Source organism: Ranitomeya variabilis, chromosome 4 (genome assembly GCF_051348905.1).
Source record: "Ranitomeya variabilis isolate aRanVar5 chromosome 4, aRanVar5.hap1, whole genome shotgun sequence".
NCBI lineage: Eukaryota > Metazoa > Chordata > Amphibia > Anura > Dendrobatidae > Ranitomeya > Ranitomeya variabilis.
Window position 1 is genome coordinate 629,462,899 of NC_135235.1, and position 17,157 is coordinate 629,480,055.

General features: G+C 49.0%; 1 protein-coding gene across 1 annotated transcript; it reads left to right on the forward strand.

Moving 5' to 3' along the window:
* Nucleotides 1-5,686: 5,686 nt before the first annotated feature.
* On the forward strand, nucleotides 5,687-11,735 carry LOC143767322 (uncharacterized). The gene is made up of 5 exons (XM_077255563.1): nucleotides 5,687-6,036; nucleotides 7,414-7,500; nucleotides 7,582-7,728; nucleotides 7,800-7,880; nucleotides 11,604-11,735. Exons 1-4 carry the CDS (start codon nucleotides 5,942-5,944, stop codon nucleotides 7,837-7,839), a joined length of 369 nt encoding a protein of 122 aa, XP_077111678.1. The 5' UTR covers nucleotides 5,687-5,941; the 3' UTR covers nucleotides 7,840-7,880; nucleotides 11,604-11,735.
* Nucleotides 11,736-17,157: the final 5,422 nt, after the last annotated feature.

Genomic DNA, 17,157 nt, shown 5'->3' on the forward strand with positions numbered 1-17,157 from the left:
TTTGGGTAATGGTGGGCTAGGGCGTGGCAGATGAAACAATGTATGGTCGGCATGAGCTCTTCGTGCCGCCGCTGTAGTGAAGCGGGTGGTACGCTGTTTTGGGTTATGGTGGCCTAGGGCGTGGCAGATGGAACAATGTATGGTCGGCATGAGCGCTTTGTGCGGCTGCTGTAGTGAAGCAGGTGGTACGCTGTTTTGGGTTATGGTGGGCTAGGGCGTGGCAGATGGAAAAATGACTGCTGTTTTTTAAAGTGGCGTTTGCACCTCTGTGAACCTTTTTTTTTTTTTTTTTTTGTCCCCCTGTCGCTGTTGCTGTTTTAATGTACTATTTGTCAAACGCCTAACTTTATTTTTTGTTATTTTTCAGATGTCTAATCGTATTGAGTTTATCCGTGAGTTCCTTGAGATTTACCAGTCTTTTCCCTGCCTTTGGAAGATAAAATCTCCAGAGTATTCCAACAGGGAAAAGCGTAAGGCCGGATATTCAAAGCTAATAGAATTTTACAATCTCCATGCACCTGAAGAGCAAGCCACCAAAGCAGTAGTTAAGAAGAAAATTCAGGCGATGCGCACGGTGTGGAGGAAGGAGCTCAATAATGTCCTGCACACTTCCAAGTCCGGGGCTTCAACGGAAGAGGTGTACGTGCCGAAGCTCTGGTACTTTGAGCATCTGAATTTTCTTCGGGACCAAGAGGTGCCACGGGCATCTACATGTTTGCACTTGTTGGCACCTGTGGAACCTACAGTATCTCAGAACCTCGTCGAGCTGGACTCACAAGGGCAACAAGTAAGTACCTCTTTGCACCACTGGTTCACCAATGTGGCCTATAATTATATATAATTTATCTGCATTTTCTGTTTTATCCATCAGATTATACCATCAATTAGAAGTTTTAACATTTTCCTGTACAGATAAGTAACCCTGTCGCAGAAAAGTATTAAATGGCGACCTTCCTACCCATACCATCTAAACTAATTAAAAATAGTATTGCTTCCAGCTACAGATAAGTATTCTCACTGTAACTATTCCGACCCTAAATTGGTAATCAGGTTCCCCTACTAGTCTGAACAGTGGAGTGCAAAGTTATAAATAAATGTGAATGATAAATATTACAAATAAAATAATATATAGCAAAATTTTCGCATGTATACGAATATATATTTTGCATGCAGTTAGGGTGGTGTACATCGTTTTCTTTTTTTTTTAATAACTTCCTTTTTTATTCTCCCCAGGAGGACAGTGCTCAGGACAGTGGACAGGACACTGCACAGGACAGTGCACAGGACTGCTCCACGAGTCAAGTAGTGGAGGCTGCACCTGCCCGGACTCAATGGAGGCAAAGTTCAAGGAAGCGTAAAGCCACCTCTGACGTCTCCCTTGAACTTTTGACCCTGGCCAAAAAGGCGTTGACGAACAATGCCAGCCCAGCGTTGGAGGGGTTTGGACACTACATTGTCGACAAACTTTCTAAAATGGACGAGAGGCAAAGAACTCTAACGGAGCGTCTTATTATTGAGGCTGTTAATAAGGATTCGGATGGGACTTTGGATGAGCACACGCGCTTGGTTTGTTCCCGGCCAATGGAGCGGCCAGAGTCGGCATATTGTCCACCATATTGGCCACAAACACCAGTACGCCCCAATGTCCCCGTGTCCCACTTTGGCCCGTCACCCCCTAACTCCTACCCGACCATGCCGTCTCACATGGCTTCGCCCATCAGGCTCCTTCATGGTCGAAATGAAGATTCGGTGTATCACGAATTTTAATACTTTGGTTTCTTACGGGTTTTTATTTTGTAATCTTGTTAATAATGTGTTTTTAATAAATACTTTTTCTTGAACTTCAATCTCGACAGCTTGATTTGTGGGTCTCGATCACAGAGACAAAATGGGTCCACAGCACTGTATGACGGCAGAAATGAACTTAACAAAGAAATGTACTTTACAAAAAAAACACATTGAGAATGGAATAAAAGTGTGTATATATATATATATATATATATATATATATATATTATATATATATATATATATATAATATATATATATTTTTTTTTAATTTACAACATTAACTTTACAAACTGACACATTTTTTTATTTTGTCCCCGCCTCCAACAGTTGGCACATGTCCCTTAGCTTCTGCAGCTCCCCCATTGCCACATTCTGCTGCTCCTGAATCCGCGCCAGTGTGTGTATTAGCCTTTCAATTCCAGCTTCTAAATCCACCATGGTCACACTGTCGGCCGCTGTGGGTCAAAAAGCATAACATTAATAACACTGTAGTCTCCTGATACTGGGCTGGGATGACATCCCCATACTAGCGTTTAGGATGAATGAAACCTCTCTGTGGCGGGGGAGTCTCAGAAAATCCCCTTGCTATCCCGGGTTACATAGAGAGGCAGTGAGTGACAATAATTAAGCGTGTTTAAAAAAAACTTACGTAGCAAGACCTCTTCTGGGGACATATTCTCCGAAGGAGAGAAGACCGGAATTGAATGAGGGGGCGAGTACTGCGCGGACTCAGGGTTGGTTCCACCGGTACTCCCATCATGCCTCCGTCCGTGACTATGTGCAGCTATAACATGAAGATTAAAAAAAATTAGTATTATTATTTCTTATGTTATTCTTGACATTTGAAATGTTAAAAAAAAATAAACTTATCATCAACAATACAATTAACATGGCAAACCTACTAGAATGTTGAGGCATTGACCAGGCGGGCACATCTGCATCAGAGGCGGTGTGGGATGCCTCGTGGTGGCGGAGGCGGCGCTGTGTCTTTGCCTCTTTGAATGACAAAAAAAAGGTGCTGTCAGCATACATCTCAACAGTAACTGCGGGGGGGTGTACCTGCAACCAAATCCCAATCACATTATTGTGTGAACCTACTAGGATGTTGCGGCGTTGACTCGGCGGGCACATCTGCATCAGAGACGGTGTGGGATGCCTCGTGGTGGCGGTGGCGGCGCTGTGTCTTTGCCTCTTTGAATGACAAAAAACAGGTGCTGTCAGCATACATCTCAACAGTAACTGCGGGGGGCGTACCTGCAACCAAATCCCAATCACATTGTGGGAACCTACTAGGATGTGGAGTCGTTGACCCGGCGGGCACATCTGCATCAGAGGCGGTGAGGGATGCCTCGTGGTGGCGGCGGCGCTGTGTCTTTGCCTCTTTGAATTAAAAAAAAAAAGGTGCTGTCAGCATACATGGCAACAGACGCACGCTGCCGGGAGGGGGGAATTGGGAGACTCGCGCTCATGGTTGCCAACTTGTCCTGGAATTCCTGGAAAAACTTGTGTGCCAACTTGTCCTGCAATTCCTGGGAAAACATTCCCCTTTTGTATAATGGACGTATTGTCCGAGAGGAAAATGCGGTGTCCGTGAAAAAATTGGTCAGATCAGGGGATCCAGAATCTCCACCACCATATTTAAAATTTTTGGTTGTCCGCAATTTTTATCTAGATTGTCCAGAAATCATTAAGGAGGAGGTTGGCAACCCTGCGTGCACAGCCAGGAGGGGGGAATCAGGAGACGCGCGCTGCCGTGAGGCGCTTCCTAGTGATGAAATAAAACGTGTCCCAGGCCTGGCAGACCATTGAACACCAGAGCCCACAGACAATGCAGAGTATAACATCACTGGGAAGTGTGAGCTCTATTTTCAATATTTGTACGTATATTATACGACTCAAAATTTCATTTTACTCCTTGCCGCCAATGGACAATTTTTAACAATTTTTTTTTTTTATTTGGTATTGTTTGTTAATTAGTTTGTTACTTGTTTTAAAAAAAAAAAAAGTAATAAAAAAAAATGTATATATCAGAGGCGGTGTGGGATGCCTCGTGACGGCAGCGCTGTGTCTTTGACTCTTCGAATGTTAATAAAAAAACAGCGTATGCCGTACCGATCACAAAAGGACAGGCTAATAAAACTGCCCTAGAAAAGTCCCTGCAGCGTACCCCACATTCACATTAATCACCAAATTAACCCTTCGGCGTACCATACTCTACGGTACCTGCGTACTCACCTCTGCGGATCTCGCGGCGAAGGTCCTGCAGGCGTGCAGGGCATTTTGACTTGAGGTCACCCCATTTTTTTACAATCTGGGCCTTGCTACGTGTAATCCCAAACTGCCTCCTGAGGCCCTCAGACACCGCACGCACGACTTCCTGCTTGTGCTGGTTGCGGTGCAGCTCCAGCCCTGTGGTATTGTACCGCAGCTGATCCATAGTGCCAATCAGGAACTTCAGCTCCGGCATGCCCATTGGTGGATCACGTCGTCTGGCAGCCATGTTCAGGATGTCAGGGAACCAAAGCAAGCTAGCGCAGGCACGCACGCACGCTGTAACGTACGTTCGTCATCACACCGTCATAGACTACGAGCGTACATTATGTGCCGCTCCGGCGTTATGTAAACATCCATCGAACGGCATTTACTATGTGCGTTCCTTCCGTGCCGCTCAGGCGTAATAAAATGTACATCAACGGACCGGCATAAACAATGAGCGTTCAAACAGTGTCGCTCTAGCGAGTTTAAATTAACCCCTTACACCCCGAGGGTGGTTTGCACGTTAATGACTGGGCCAAGTTTTATAATTCAGACCACTGTTCCTTTAAGAGGTTATAACTCTGGAACGCTTCAACGGATCTTGGCGATTCTGACATTGTTTTCTCGTGAGATATTGTACTTCATGCTAGTGGTAAACTTTATTAGATATAACTTGTGTTTTTTTGTGAAAAAAATGTAAATGTGGCAAAAATTTAGACAAGTTCACAATTTTCCTACTTGGAAATTTTTTGCCCTTAAATCACAGAGATACGTCACGCAAAATACTTAATTAGCAACATTTCCCACGTGTCTACTTTACTTCAGCAAAGTTTTGGAACCTAAATAACAAACCGCTATGTTGTGTGCTGTGTTAATTAAATAGTGGAGCAGGCCAGGGCCAGCCAAGCCAAGGCAGACACAGAAGAGTAGGTTTAACTTTACATGTAGTGTGCGCACAAAATGGCAGCCATAGCAAAAGAGTTTGCAAACTGCATCCTAAAGTGCCTCCATTTTGTGCGTCCGCTTGGCAGATGCACAAGATGGCTGCCAGAGATGTTTTATACATCATTTTTCCTTAGTGCATAGATAAGCATTGCTGCATAGCCATACACTATATACAAAAGAAACAAACACGAACTCAAAGATGTCATACCGTTGATGAGCTACAAACCGGGAACGCCGAAGGTGCATTTCTGGAGCCGGCGGCACAACCGCGACGCTGTGCATACCGGCGTCACAACCGCGACGCTGTGCATAAACGGAGACGCTATAGCGATGCGGATTGCGCGGGAGCACGTCTGAGTCAAGGACCTCCTCTGGGCGTTGTTAGGCGGTGCTGTACAGCGTCTTTCCACCAAACATGGCGGCGAGACAAAGATCTGCTCCTCTGGGGCAGACAGAGCTCCGCTTTTTAGTAAAAAAGATGGATACCCTGGATTACGAGTGCCAGGAGACTCGCCCTGCCCACCTGAACCTCCACAAGCAGGAGGTGCTGCGTCGCATTGGGCACATGATGGAGAGGAGGTTCGGCGTCCGCCGCAGTGCGCTGCAGCTACGGAAGAAATGGGCTGACCTCCGGTACAAAAATCCACACCTTCTGGCAGAGTTGCGTGCGGAGACAAGGCGAGGCAAGTACCAGTATGGGGGAATCGGGAGATGCACGCTGCCGGGAGGGGGGAATTGGGAGAAAATGCGTTGTCCGTGACAAAAATGGTCAGGTCGGGGGTTCCAGAATCTCCACCCCCATATTTCAATGTTTTTGAGGCCCAAAATTTTTATCTAGATTGTCCAGAAATCATTTAGGAGGAGGTTGGCAACCCTGCGCGCAATTTTTTTTTTTTTTTTTGTCTGGAGCCCTGTACTTTGGTGTCTAAACAAACCGTTTCTTTCATTTATGTGTCGAGAGAAGGCACCGGCAACATGCACCTGCCATAGCCACCAGCCCTCCTTCTTCCGCCACCAGCGGCAGCCCACAGCCCGGGACGACACGTAAGTTTACCATCATTCATTGCAATGTTATTACTGCATAGGTGACATAAGAGTGTAGGGGAAATATTGGAAAGATTACCCTGTGCGCACTGTCAGGCGGGGTAATCAGGAGACGCGCGCTGCCGTGATGCGCTTCTAGTACTACGGCATACACACCGTGCCGCACACAATACGGAGCAGACACCGCGCCGCAAACACTACGACGTACACACCGTGCCGCACACAGTATGACGTACACACCGTACGGAGCACACAATACGGAGCACACACTGTACTCCACATATAAAATACAAGCTTCTCAGTTACAACTTGTCCAAATGCTGCAGAACACAGCTTTCATTCCCTAACAATTGCTGGAATAATGAAAGCAGGAACCTGATTGGTTGCAATGCTTCTCTTTGCTCTGCACTTGGTTTTGAACATACAGTATAGGAATACGGCGCACGTATGCGACAACAATAACCGTGCGAAACACAGCTCTTCATCCAACCTACTACAGATACCCCGGGAATGAACAGCGCAGGTCTCCCCGGGGAGGCGCACAGGGAATCGGTCACCGCCATGTACAGAGCTCCTTCCATATACAGCAGCATACACACACTCACATATACACACACTCACACACACTCACATTCACACACACACTCACACACACCTCTCACCTCTCCTCGCGCTCTGCCGCAGCATCAACTCCAGCATTGCCTCAGTGTCTCCAGCAATCTGCCCCAGTGTCTCCAGCCGCTCCATCAACTTCCTCTGACACAGTCGGACGCTGAATGATTATGTCATCCAGCGGCGCGTCTGTGTGAGTGGAAGAAGACAGATCGTGCGGCTGGGCAGCGGAGCTGCAGGGATTTCTCCCTGCCGCAACCACTCTGCATGGGCTCCCCTCCCCCTCTGCACACATTGGGAGCCAGCACTCTGCAGCTTCTCTGTCGGCTGTCAGCTTGACAGTCGGCACAGAAAACAGCTGACTCCCAGTGCGGGGGGGGCAGAAGAATGCAGCCGCCGGGGGAGACACTGCGGACCACCGAATTAGGCGGCCCGACTGCGCCCCCCTGCCGGCTGCGCCCGGGGCAAAAGCTCTGGCTGCGCCCGGGGCAAAAGCTCTGGCTGCCCCCCCCCAAGATACACCACTGGATGAAATAATACGTGTCCCAGGCCTGGCAGAACATTGAACACCAGAGCCCCCAGACAATGCAGAGTATAGCATCACTGGGAAGTGTGATCTCTATTTTCAAAATATGTACATACATTAGGCGATTCAAAATTTCATTTTACTCCTTGCCGTCAATGGCCAAGTTATTTTTTTTTTTTTTTTGTCTGGAGCCCTGTACTTTGGTGTCTAAACATTGCGTTTCTTTCATGTATGTGTAGAAAGAAGGCGCCGGCAACAGGCACCTGCCATTGCCACCAGCACTCCTTTTTCCACCACCAGCGGCAGCCCACAGCCCGGGACGTCACGTAAGTTTACCATCATTCATTGCAATTTTATTACTGCATAGGTGACATAAGAGTGTAGCAGAAATATTGTATACATTACAGGCGCAGTAAGGAGCAGGCGCCCTACCACCCCTCCACCATCACTTCGGACCAGGCTCCCTCGCACCCCTTCACCATCCTCAACACCTCCCTTCCGCCACTCATCTTCCTCCCCCGGGTCGGCGGCCTTCTCCCCAGAAGCGACCATTCGTAAGTGACCAAAACTGCGAGCGCTTCCCAACGCCGTGTTACATTGTTAAGCAGATATTGTTTCCTTTTAGCTGCGTCATCTGTGGCCAGATCGAGGGGCTGGGAAATTAGCAGCTCTAGTCCCGCCGAAGAAGAACCGGCGCCCCTTCTCCGTAAGTATACAGACAGTCGGAGGCAGGGGTGGATTAAGGGTAGCCAGGGCCCCGGGCTGTTCAGACACTGTGGGCCCCCCCCCGGTCATGTGACGGGGGTCATGTGACGGGGGTCATGTGACGGGGGTCATGTGACGGGGGTCATGTGACAGGGGTCATGTGATACCCGAACCAGATTATTCCGGAAAAATGGCCGGGCCCTACTCTACTGTAACCTATTAAATATTTGTTGAAATCTGCAATACAATTTAGGTATATTTTGACCAATAATATCACATACAAGGAACAAATACCACCGCGCCGTGACCAGACCACAAATTACAACCACAGTGATCGAATAATATCACATACAAGGAACAAATACCACCGCGCTATGACCAGATCACATATTACCACCACTTGGTAACCAAATAGCACATTCAAGGGACAAATACCACAACATTTCCAGACCAAATATTACCACCACATAGTGACTGAATACTACAATACTGATTAGTAATTAAAAAAAAACAAAAAAACAATACTATCACCATAAGTGCCAGTATTCACAGGAGATCTGTACTTAGTATGCAGTGTCTGTGTAGAGGTAATACAGAGATCACTGGTGACATTATACACAGGAGCTCTGTATATAGTATACAGTGTATAGTGTCAGTGTATAGGTAACACTGACTCACCAGTGACGTCTCTGGGTGAAGTCCTCCATCTTTCATCCAGCACAGACCGCCATCATTTCTTCCAGCCAGGACTCATTTCTGCAGGAAATAACACAGTTATCTAGAGCTCGCAGAACACATTACTTAATTTTTCACAACTTCTACATTACACCACATGGAGTAAAAAAGGCGATATAGTGTCACTCTGCACAGTAACAGGACCGCCCCCCCTCCCATTTAAAACAGTGTACTCAATAAATAAAATAAATACATCACTGCAGTAATAATATCCCTTAATTAGCCCCTATGGTAATAATAATATTCCCCACCCTGGCCCCGTGTGTCTCATTCCTGGCTCCAGCCATATGTTCTCCCATCCTGCACTCATGAGTATCCATTCTACACCATATGATCTCCCCATCCTGCCCCATCTGTCTCCATTGTATCCATCCTGCCCCATGATCCAATCCTGCCCCATGTCTTTCATTCTGCCCCGTGTCTCCAATCATGCCGCGTGTCTACATTCTGCCCATGCCTCCAGTCATGCACCCAGTGTGTCCAGCAATCTGCCCCACAGTGTCCAGCATATTACCCCCAGTGTGTCCAGCATATTACCCCCAGTGTGTCCAGCAATCTGCCCCAGTGTGTCCAATATTACCACCAGTGTGTCCAGCAATCTGCCCCAGTGTGTCCAATTGTCCAGCATTGCCCACAGTGTGTCCAGCATTGCCCCAGTGTCTGCACACATTGCCCCAGGGTCTCCAGCATTGCCCCCAGACAGTGTGTTCAACAATATGCCCCAGTATGTCCAGCATATTGCCCCAGAGTATCCAGCATTGCCCCAGAGTATCCAGCATTGCCCCCAGTGTGTCCAGCAATCTGCCCCCAGTGTCTCCAGCAATCTGCCCCCAGTGTCTCTAGCAATCTGCCCCCAGTGTCTCCAGAATTGCCCCAGTGTCTCCAGCAATCTGCCCCAGTGTCTCCAGCAATCTGCCCCCAGTGTCTCCAGCAATCTGCCCCCAGTGTCTGCAGCAATCTGCCCCAGTGTCTCCAGCATTGCCCCAGTGTCTCCAGCAATCTGCCCCAGTGTCTCCAGCAATCTACCCCAGTGTCTCCAGCAATCTGCCCCAGTGTCTCCAGCAATCTGCCCCAGTGTCTCCAGCATTGCCCCCAAGTGTCCAGCAATCTGCCCCAGTGTCTCCAGCATTGCCCCAGAGTCTCCAGCATTGCCCCCAGTGTCCAGCAATCTGCCCCAGTGTCTCCAGCATTGCCCCCAAGTGTCCAGCAATCTGCCCCAGTGTCTCCAGCAATCTGCCCCAGTGTCTCCAGCATTGCCCCAGTGTCTCTAGCATTGCCCCCAGTGTCTCCAGCAATGTGCCCCAGAGTATCCAGCATTGCCCCCAGTGTGTCCAGCAATCTGCCCCTGTGTCTCCAGCAATCTGCCCCAGTGTCTCCAGCATTGCCCCAGTGTCTCTAGCATTGCCCCCAGTGTCTCCAGCAATGTGCCCCAGTGTCTCCAGCATTGCCCCAGTGTCTCCAGCAATCTGCCCCCAGTGTCTCCAGCAATCTGCCCCCAGTGTCTCCAGCATTGCCCCAGTGTCTCCAGCAATCTGCCCCAGTGTCTCCAGCAATCTGCCCCCAGTGTCTGCAGCAATCTGCCCCAGTGTCTCCAGCATTGCCCCCAGTGTCTCCAGCAATGTGCCCCAGTGTCTCCAGCATTGCCCCAGTGTCTCCAGCAATCTGCCTCCAGTGTCTCCAGCAATCTGCCCCCAGTGTCTCCAGCAATCTGCCCCCAGTGTCTCCAGCATTGCCCCAGTGTCTCCAGCAATCTGCCCCATTGTCTCCAGCAATCTGCCCCCAGTGTCTCCAGCAATCTGCCCCCAGTGTCTGCAGCAATCTGCCCCCAGTGTCTGCAGCAATCTGCCCCAGTGTCTCCAGCATTGCCCCCAGTGTCTCCAGCAATGTGCCCCAGTGTCTCCAGCAATCTGCCCCCAGTGTCTCCAGCAATCTGCCCCCAGTGTCTCCAGCAATCTGCCCCCAGTGTCTCCCGCATTGCCCCAGTGTCTCCAGCAATCTGCCCCATTGTCTCCAGCAATCTGCCCCCAGTGTCTCCAGCAATCTGCCCCCAGTGTCTGCAGCAATCTGCCCCCAGTGTCTGCAGCAATCTGCCCCAGTGTCTCCAGCATTGCCCCAGTGTCTCCAGCAATCTGCCCCAGTGTCTCCAGCAATCTGCCCCAGTCTCTCCAGCAATCTGCCCCAGTGTCTCCAGCATCGCCCCCAAGTGTCCAGCAATCTGCCCCAGTGTCTCCAGCAATCTGCCCCAGTGTCTCCAGCATTGCCCCCAAGTGTCCAGCAATCTGCCCCAGTGTCTCCAGCATTGCCCCAGAGTCTCCAGCATTGCCCCCAGTGCATCCAGCAATCTGCCCCAGTGTCTCCAGCATTGCCCCAATGTCTCCAGCATTGCCCCAGTGCCTCCAGCATTGCCCCCAGTGCCTCCAGCATTGCCGTTCGCAAAAAAAAAAAAAAAAAGGGTTCTCCTCACCTTACCAGCGCTCCAGCGGCGAGCAGCTCCCTCCAGCAGCGCACACTCGCCGGCGACTGACAATGACGTCAGACGCCGGCGACGTGTGCGCTGCGGCCGACTTCAGCTGCCAGCCTCCAATTGGCTGGCGGCTGTTGTTAACCGCCGCAGCGCCGGAAGGGGCCTGGTGAGCAGATGAGAAGGGGCCCGATGCCAGCCCCTTCTCTCTGCCCACCGGGTCTGGGGGCACATAAATGCCGGCGGCGGCGGGCATTCACAGTACTCGGACGGTCAATCTGTGCGGTAGCCCAGGGCCCCCCCACACCACTGGGCCCTGGGCTACCGCCCATTTTGACCCTCTTATAATCCGCCCCTGGTCGGAGGGGTTATCGGTGTGATGTCAGTCACATTTGAAAAAAAAATAAATAAAATTCTCGCCCTCTGGGACAGGACCTAATAGAGTGTGTTGTAATTGTCAGGGTATGTTCAAACGTGCTGTATTTGCAGCGTAATCACCGTCCGTTCTCCAACCTCTTCTATCCACAGACCCGGCCACCGTGAGAGAGCTGCTGGCGAAGCAAGAGCGCCTGGAGCGGACAGCAGCGCTCCTGCAGTGGACAGCAGCGCTCCTGCTGGCTCAAGTACAGCAGCATGGCCGCACGCTGCGACACCTATTGGGCCGTGGGAGGAGATAATGTGGTTTTGTAATTGTTTGTAAATGTGTTTGTTAATTGTTTTCCCAAAAATAAATATAAAAAAAAATGAATTTGTATATCAGAGGCGGTGCGGGATGCCACGTGGCGGCCGCGCTGTGTGTTTGGTTCTTCGAATGTACATTGACCTTTTCTTCACACAAAATTGTAAGTCTGCTCCAATTTGTTTTATTTTACCATGGGTAACAGGAGACATTGGACCCCAAAATATGTTGTACAATTGTCCTGAGTACGCCGATACCCCATATGTGGGGATAAACCAATGTTTGGGTGCATGGCAGAGCACGCAAGGGACGGTGCGCCATTTGACTTTTAAATGCAAAATTGATCGTTCGCCATGACGTACTATCCCGTTACAGGTAATTTAGTCCCAGGTCACTTTGACGTGATAGTACGTCATATGGGATTAAGGAGTTAACCACTTTATATAAAAAGAACAGCCGTGAATAACGGGAGTAATGCAATACAATTTTATTAAACAAAAGAGAGTTGCCTATTAAAACAATGCCATTGTGGAAACCAAAGCATAAAATATAGATTGTTCAGTTTACGCTACACATACAATTTTGTTTTTATACGGCGTGATCCTGCCAGGGCACAGCTCCAGAACCATTAAAGTACAGGCAGTATTTTTCTCTACAGTCCCTTGCATCGTCTGCCTGTCTGCCAGATCCCAGCGCTTGAAGACCTGTTAAATTTTCTTCTTGTGCCCGCCATTCCCCGGGCACAATATCTCCGGTTATTGGGTCCACAGAATGAATAAATGAAGGAGGAGAGTAGGAGCTGGTGTCGTGGCGTCTCAGGAAGTTATGCAGCACACAGCATGCCAAAACCACAAAGTCTATAGACGGCAGCTTCAAGTTGATAGCTGTGTGGAGAACTCTAAACCGATTCGCCATAATCCCAAAGGCATTTTCGACCACACGACGGGCCCTAGACAACCGGTAGTTAAAGATTCTCCGCTCCGCTGTGAGTGTTCTCTGCGCAAATGGCTTCAGCAGATGTGGATGAAGAGGGAAAGCTTCATCAGCTATGAAAACAAAATTGAGGTTTCCCTTTGTATCTTCATTTCGTGGCAACTGCAGATGATTGTTCCTCAAGGCTTCCCCAAATTAAGTGTGGTCAAAAACACCACCATCGGAGACTCGACCATTCATGCCCACATCCACATCCACGAAGTCATAGATTCGCATTGACAAGGGCCATGAGGATCACACTGAAATATCCTTTGTAGTTATAGAAAAAGGATCCCGAGTTGGCTGGTTGCGTGATGCGCACATGCTTTCCATCCAAGGCGCCACCGCAGTTTGGAAACTGCCACAGCTGCTCAAAATCGCAAGCAATCTTCTTCCAGTCATCCGCCGTCTTGGGAAACTGCAAGATGAAAAGGAAACATGTACAAATTAGGAATAATATATTAATAAATAGACTGATTGACGCGCAGTATGGAGTAGTCAAACAAAGTGAACAATCCAGAGTATGCAGGCAGCCATTTTATCAGACTGCTTCACTGACTGAGAGGGTTGCTGAACACTATATCGACATAACATAACACAGCATTCAAAACCAATAGTAGGAAAAAAATAGTCACCTCCATATAATGCCTTAAGCTCTGCACAATGGCCTCGCATGTCTCCGGAATCAGGATGCTCAGTAAAGGCCTGGAAACAGCAGCGGAAAATCGCAAATCCTGTAGAGACCTTCCTGTGGCCAGAAACCGCAGTGTCACCGCCAACCTTTCATCCGCGGGCACGGCTGCACGTATCGGCGTATCCCGCCTTTGTATGAGTGGCGTAACAGCAGCAAGTATTAACTTGAAGGATTCCTCTGACATCCTAAGGTAGTTTCGGAAATCATGAGGGTTGTTATCACGTAACTCTCTTATGAGACCCATGTGTGACAATGTAGACGTTTTCAGCAGCCAGCTCCTGGTCCACATGCAACATTTTCGTTTTGGACGTCTCTCCTCTAGGAGCCGTGCTGCCTCAAACACCAGGGCAGCAGCAACGACAGACCTCTCACCGGAAGTCAGCATACTTGCTAAAAAGAAAACAAACGTACAATTAATACACGTGCTAACAAACAAAATGTTTTGACCATTTATCAAAATATATATGGTGCTACCGGCATAAACTGGGCAGTCCACCACGCAACAGCTAGATCTGTAAAAGGATAAAATAGGCCACGCTACAACTCACTACTTGAGACGTTCTGGCCTACCCTACTCTCAATAAGGAACAATCGTCCACGCTCCAGCGGTAAACATGAGGTAACATCCTCGCTGAAGGGCACTATCTGCTACGCTGTAGCGTTGTACATACCTCTTGCGGTAAAAGTCTGTAGTTTAAAGTCCAGGGAATCCAGGGGATTTAGGAGTTCTGGTTCAAAGAACGTGCTCCAGAATACAGCGCTCAACAGCTCCGGTTTTATCGGCAGGGAACAAAAGTACTAGAGTTCTGGTTCAAAGAACGTGCTCCAGAGAGAAAAGAATACAGCGCTCGACAGCTCCGGTTTTATCCGGCAGGGAACAATGGTACTACGTCTGTCGAATGAGCGCACAGTATTGTACCGCCCAATCAGCACACAGGAGGTGGAGAATTTGGTGCTCCTACGTATCAAGCCTCTCCACCCATTACATCGTATACAATATCGTGCACCTTTGTCACACAATGCAATCATGCCGCCACAGCGGGACACTTGACGACGAAAGAAAGTTTCAAATGATCTGCTACGACGTACGATTCTCAAAGGGGTCCCTGATCGCAGTAGCGTGTCAGACACTGCGATATCGTATGGATATCGCTGGAACGTCACGGATCGTGCCGTCGTAACGACCAAAGTGCCACTGTGTGACAGTACAATAACTTAAAAGTAAGGAAGGAAAGTAGAGAGGCACTATTCACATCAGTTAGTTGACTGAACCTGCCTACTTTAGCCTTATGTGCATGGAAGCCTTAGTGTAACCAAGAGAATAGACATTATGGTGTGCACAGAAATTATGAATCTCAGTGCAGTAACTACGATCTAGTCATCTCTGTAGTGAGACAGCTAGAATGGAGTTGCTGTAAGGAATTTCATTATTTCTTGGCAAACAGTCACACAAGATTACAGCCCCAATTCATGAAGAACAGAATTTTGTATGCCAGCCTTAAAGGGTATGTCTGTGACTTTATGGAAAAATAAAACGTGTCTAAGCACTAACTAGCAGGTAGTTACTCATACCTCCCAACGTTGCGCGACACGGCAAATTTTAGGCCACGCCTCTGACTACAACCATTCATAACTAGTCACACCCGTATCCACGTCCCAACCACACCCATTTAGCACTGCTGATCACACTGTTTCATAAAGAATAATTATAAACAAAAAAATATGGCCACACAGTGCTCCATACTGTATAATGGCCACACAGTGCTCCATACTGTATAATGGCCACACATGATGCTCAATACTGTATAATGGCCCCACAATGCTCCATACTGTATAATGGCCCCACATGATGCTCCATACTGTATAATGACCACACATGATGCTCCATACTGTATAATGGCCCCACATGATGCTTCATACTGTATAATGACCGCACATGATGCTCCATACTGTATAATGACTGCACATGATGCTCCATACTGTATATTGGATGCACATGATGCTCCATACTGTATAATGACCGCACATGATGCTCCATACTGTATATTGGCCGCACATGATACTTCGTACCGTGTAATGGCCACACATAGCTACTCCTACACACGCGGCTGCGCTCCGTACACTTTGCACACGGCTCTGCTCCGTACACACGTGCTCCGCTCCATACACCTCGTACACACGCGGCTCCGCTCTGTACACCTCGTACACATTTAGCTCCGCTCCATACACCTCATTCACACACGGCTCCACTCCATACACCTCATACACACACGGCTCCACTCCGTACACCTCGTACACATTTAGCTCCACTCCATACACCTCATACACACACGGCTCCGCTCCATACACCTCATACATACACGGCTCCGCTCCATACACATTCAGCTCCACTCCATACACCTCGTACACACACGGCTCTGCTCCATACACCTCATACACATTCAGCTCCACTCCATACACCTCATACACCTCCAAGTGGAGCCGCACGTGTGTGTACGAGGTGTACCGAGCGGAGCCGCGTGTGTGTACGAGGTGCACCGAGCGGAGCCGCGTGTGTGTACGAAGTGTACCGAGCGGAGCCGCATGTGTGTGTACAAAGTGTACCAAGCGGAGCTGCTTGTAATTTTTGTGTAGAGCAATTGAATTGTGCCATGATGTGCTGCTTCATTATAAGCACATGATGATACAGTGTCACAGGCTTAGCCCTTTATGCCTGGGGAAAAATAGCAACCACAATTGATTAGCCTAGCGTCGTCGCCGTCTCCCAGGGAGCTGCAGTTGCTCCTCCGCAATGCACTGGAGTCGTCTGTGACATCGACTACTGGTGATCATCTGTCGCTTTACAATCACACAGCACTGAGCAGCCGAGGCAAACAGAGGAGGCTGTGAGTGTCCATTCCACCCTGCTCAGCCCCACTCATTCCACGCACGATTACTAGCCAGGCATTAGCTCCAATCCACTGGTCTGCTGCTTACATTGCAGCACCCAGGCTGTGGCAGGTAAGCCCTGGTAAGGTGGTGACTGTGTTACGTACCTCAAAGAAGTGTCCCCTCTCTCTCCCTCTCAACTGTACCGCACACTGGAAGACTCAGAAACATGGGGAAGGGGCGTGGCCTAACACAAGGGGGTGTGTGACGGCTGCTTCTCCTGTTGTCTGCGGGAAGCAGAGTGTCCCATGCGGGACAGCGGGGAAAAGCATCAAAATCGGGACAGTCCCGCACAATGAGGGACGGTTGGGAGCTATGTAGTTACTACCTACCTGCCCGTTGAGCTCAGCGCCATTCTTCCCTGGCACTGAGCAGTCACAGACCACTCCTGCCGGGGATTCAGCTGCCTCTGCTGGCACGACGGGGTGTGACTTCCGACTCATACTGATTGACAGCCAGCTCCTCCAGTTAGGCAACGGGAATCTGTCAGAATGACGTCGGCAGTCGTGCCCTGTCTACAGAGTCGAGTGGAGAAGAAGCCTCCACTCTGTCAACAGAGGGGAGCCGAAAATATCCTACAGACTGTAGACTCTGACTGTACAGTTTTGATATACTTCAAATTTTCCTATATGCCTACATGTCTTGGCCAGTGAGCGCAGTCAGGAGAATCATAATATTCATCACAAAAATGGAATAAATTACACCAGAAATGTACTCCAGTGACCTCGGTCATTTCTTTAAGGCTATGTTCACACTTTGCGGGTTTTGCCGCGCATCCGCAGCGGATTTGACACTGCAGATCCGCAGCA

Coding starts and splice junctions, on each gene's coding strand:
- LOC143767322 (XM_077255563.1), top strand. CDS start 5,942: ATGTGTCGAGAGAAGGCACCGGCAACATGCACCTGCCATAGCCACCAG. Junction 6,037..7,413: donor CCCACAGCCCGGGACGACAC/GTAAGTTTACCA, acceptor ATGTATGTGTAG/AAAGAAGGCGCCGGCAACAG. Junction 7,501..7,581: donor CCCACAGCCCGGGACGTCAC/GTAAGTTTACCA, acceptor TATACATTACAG/GCGCAGTAAGGAGCAGGCGC.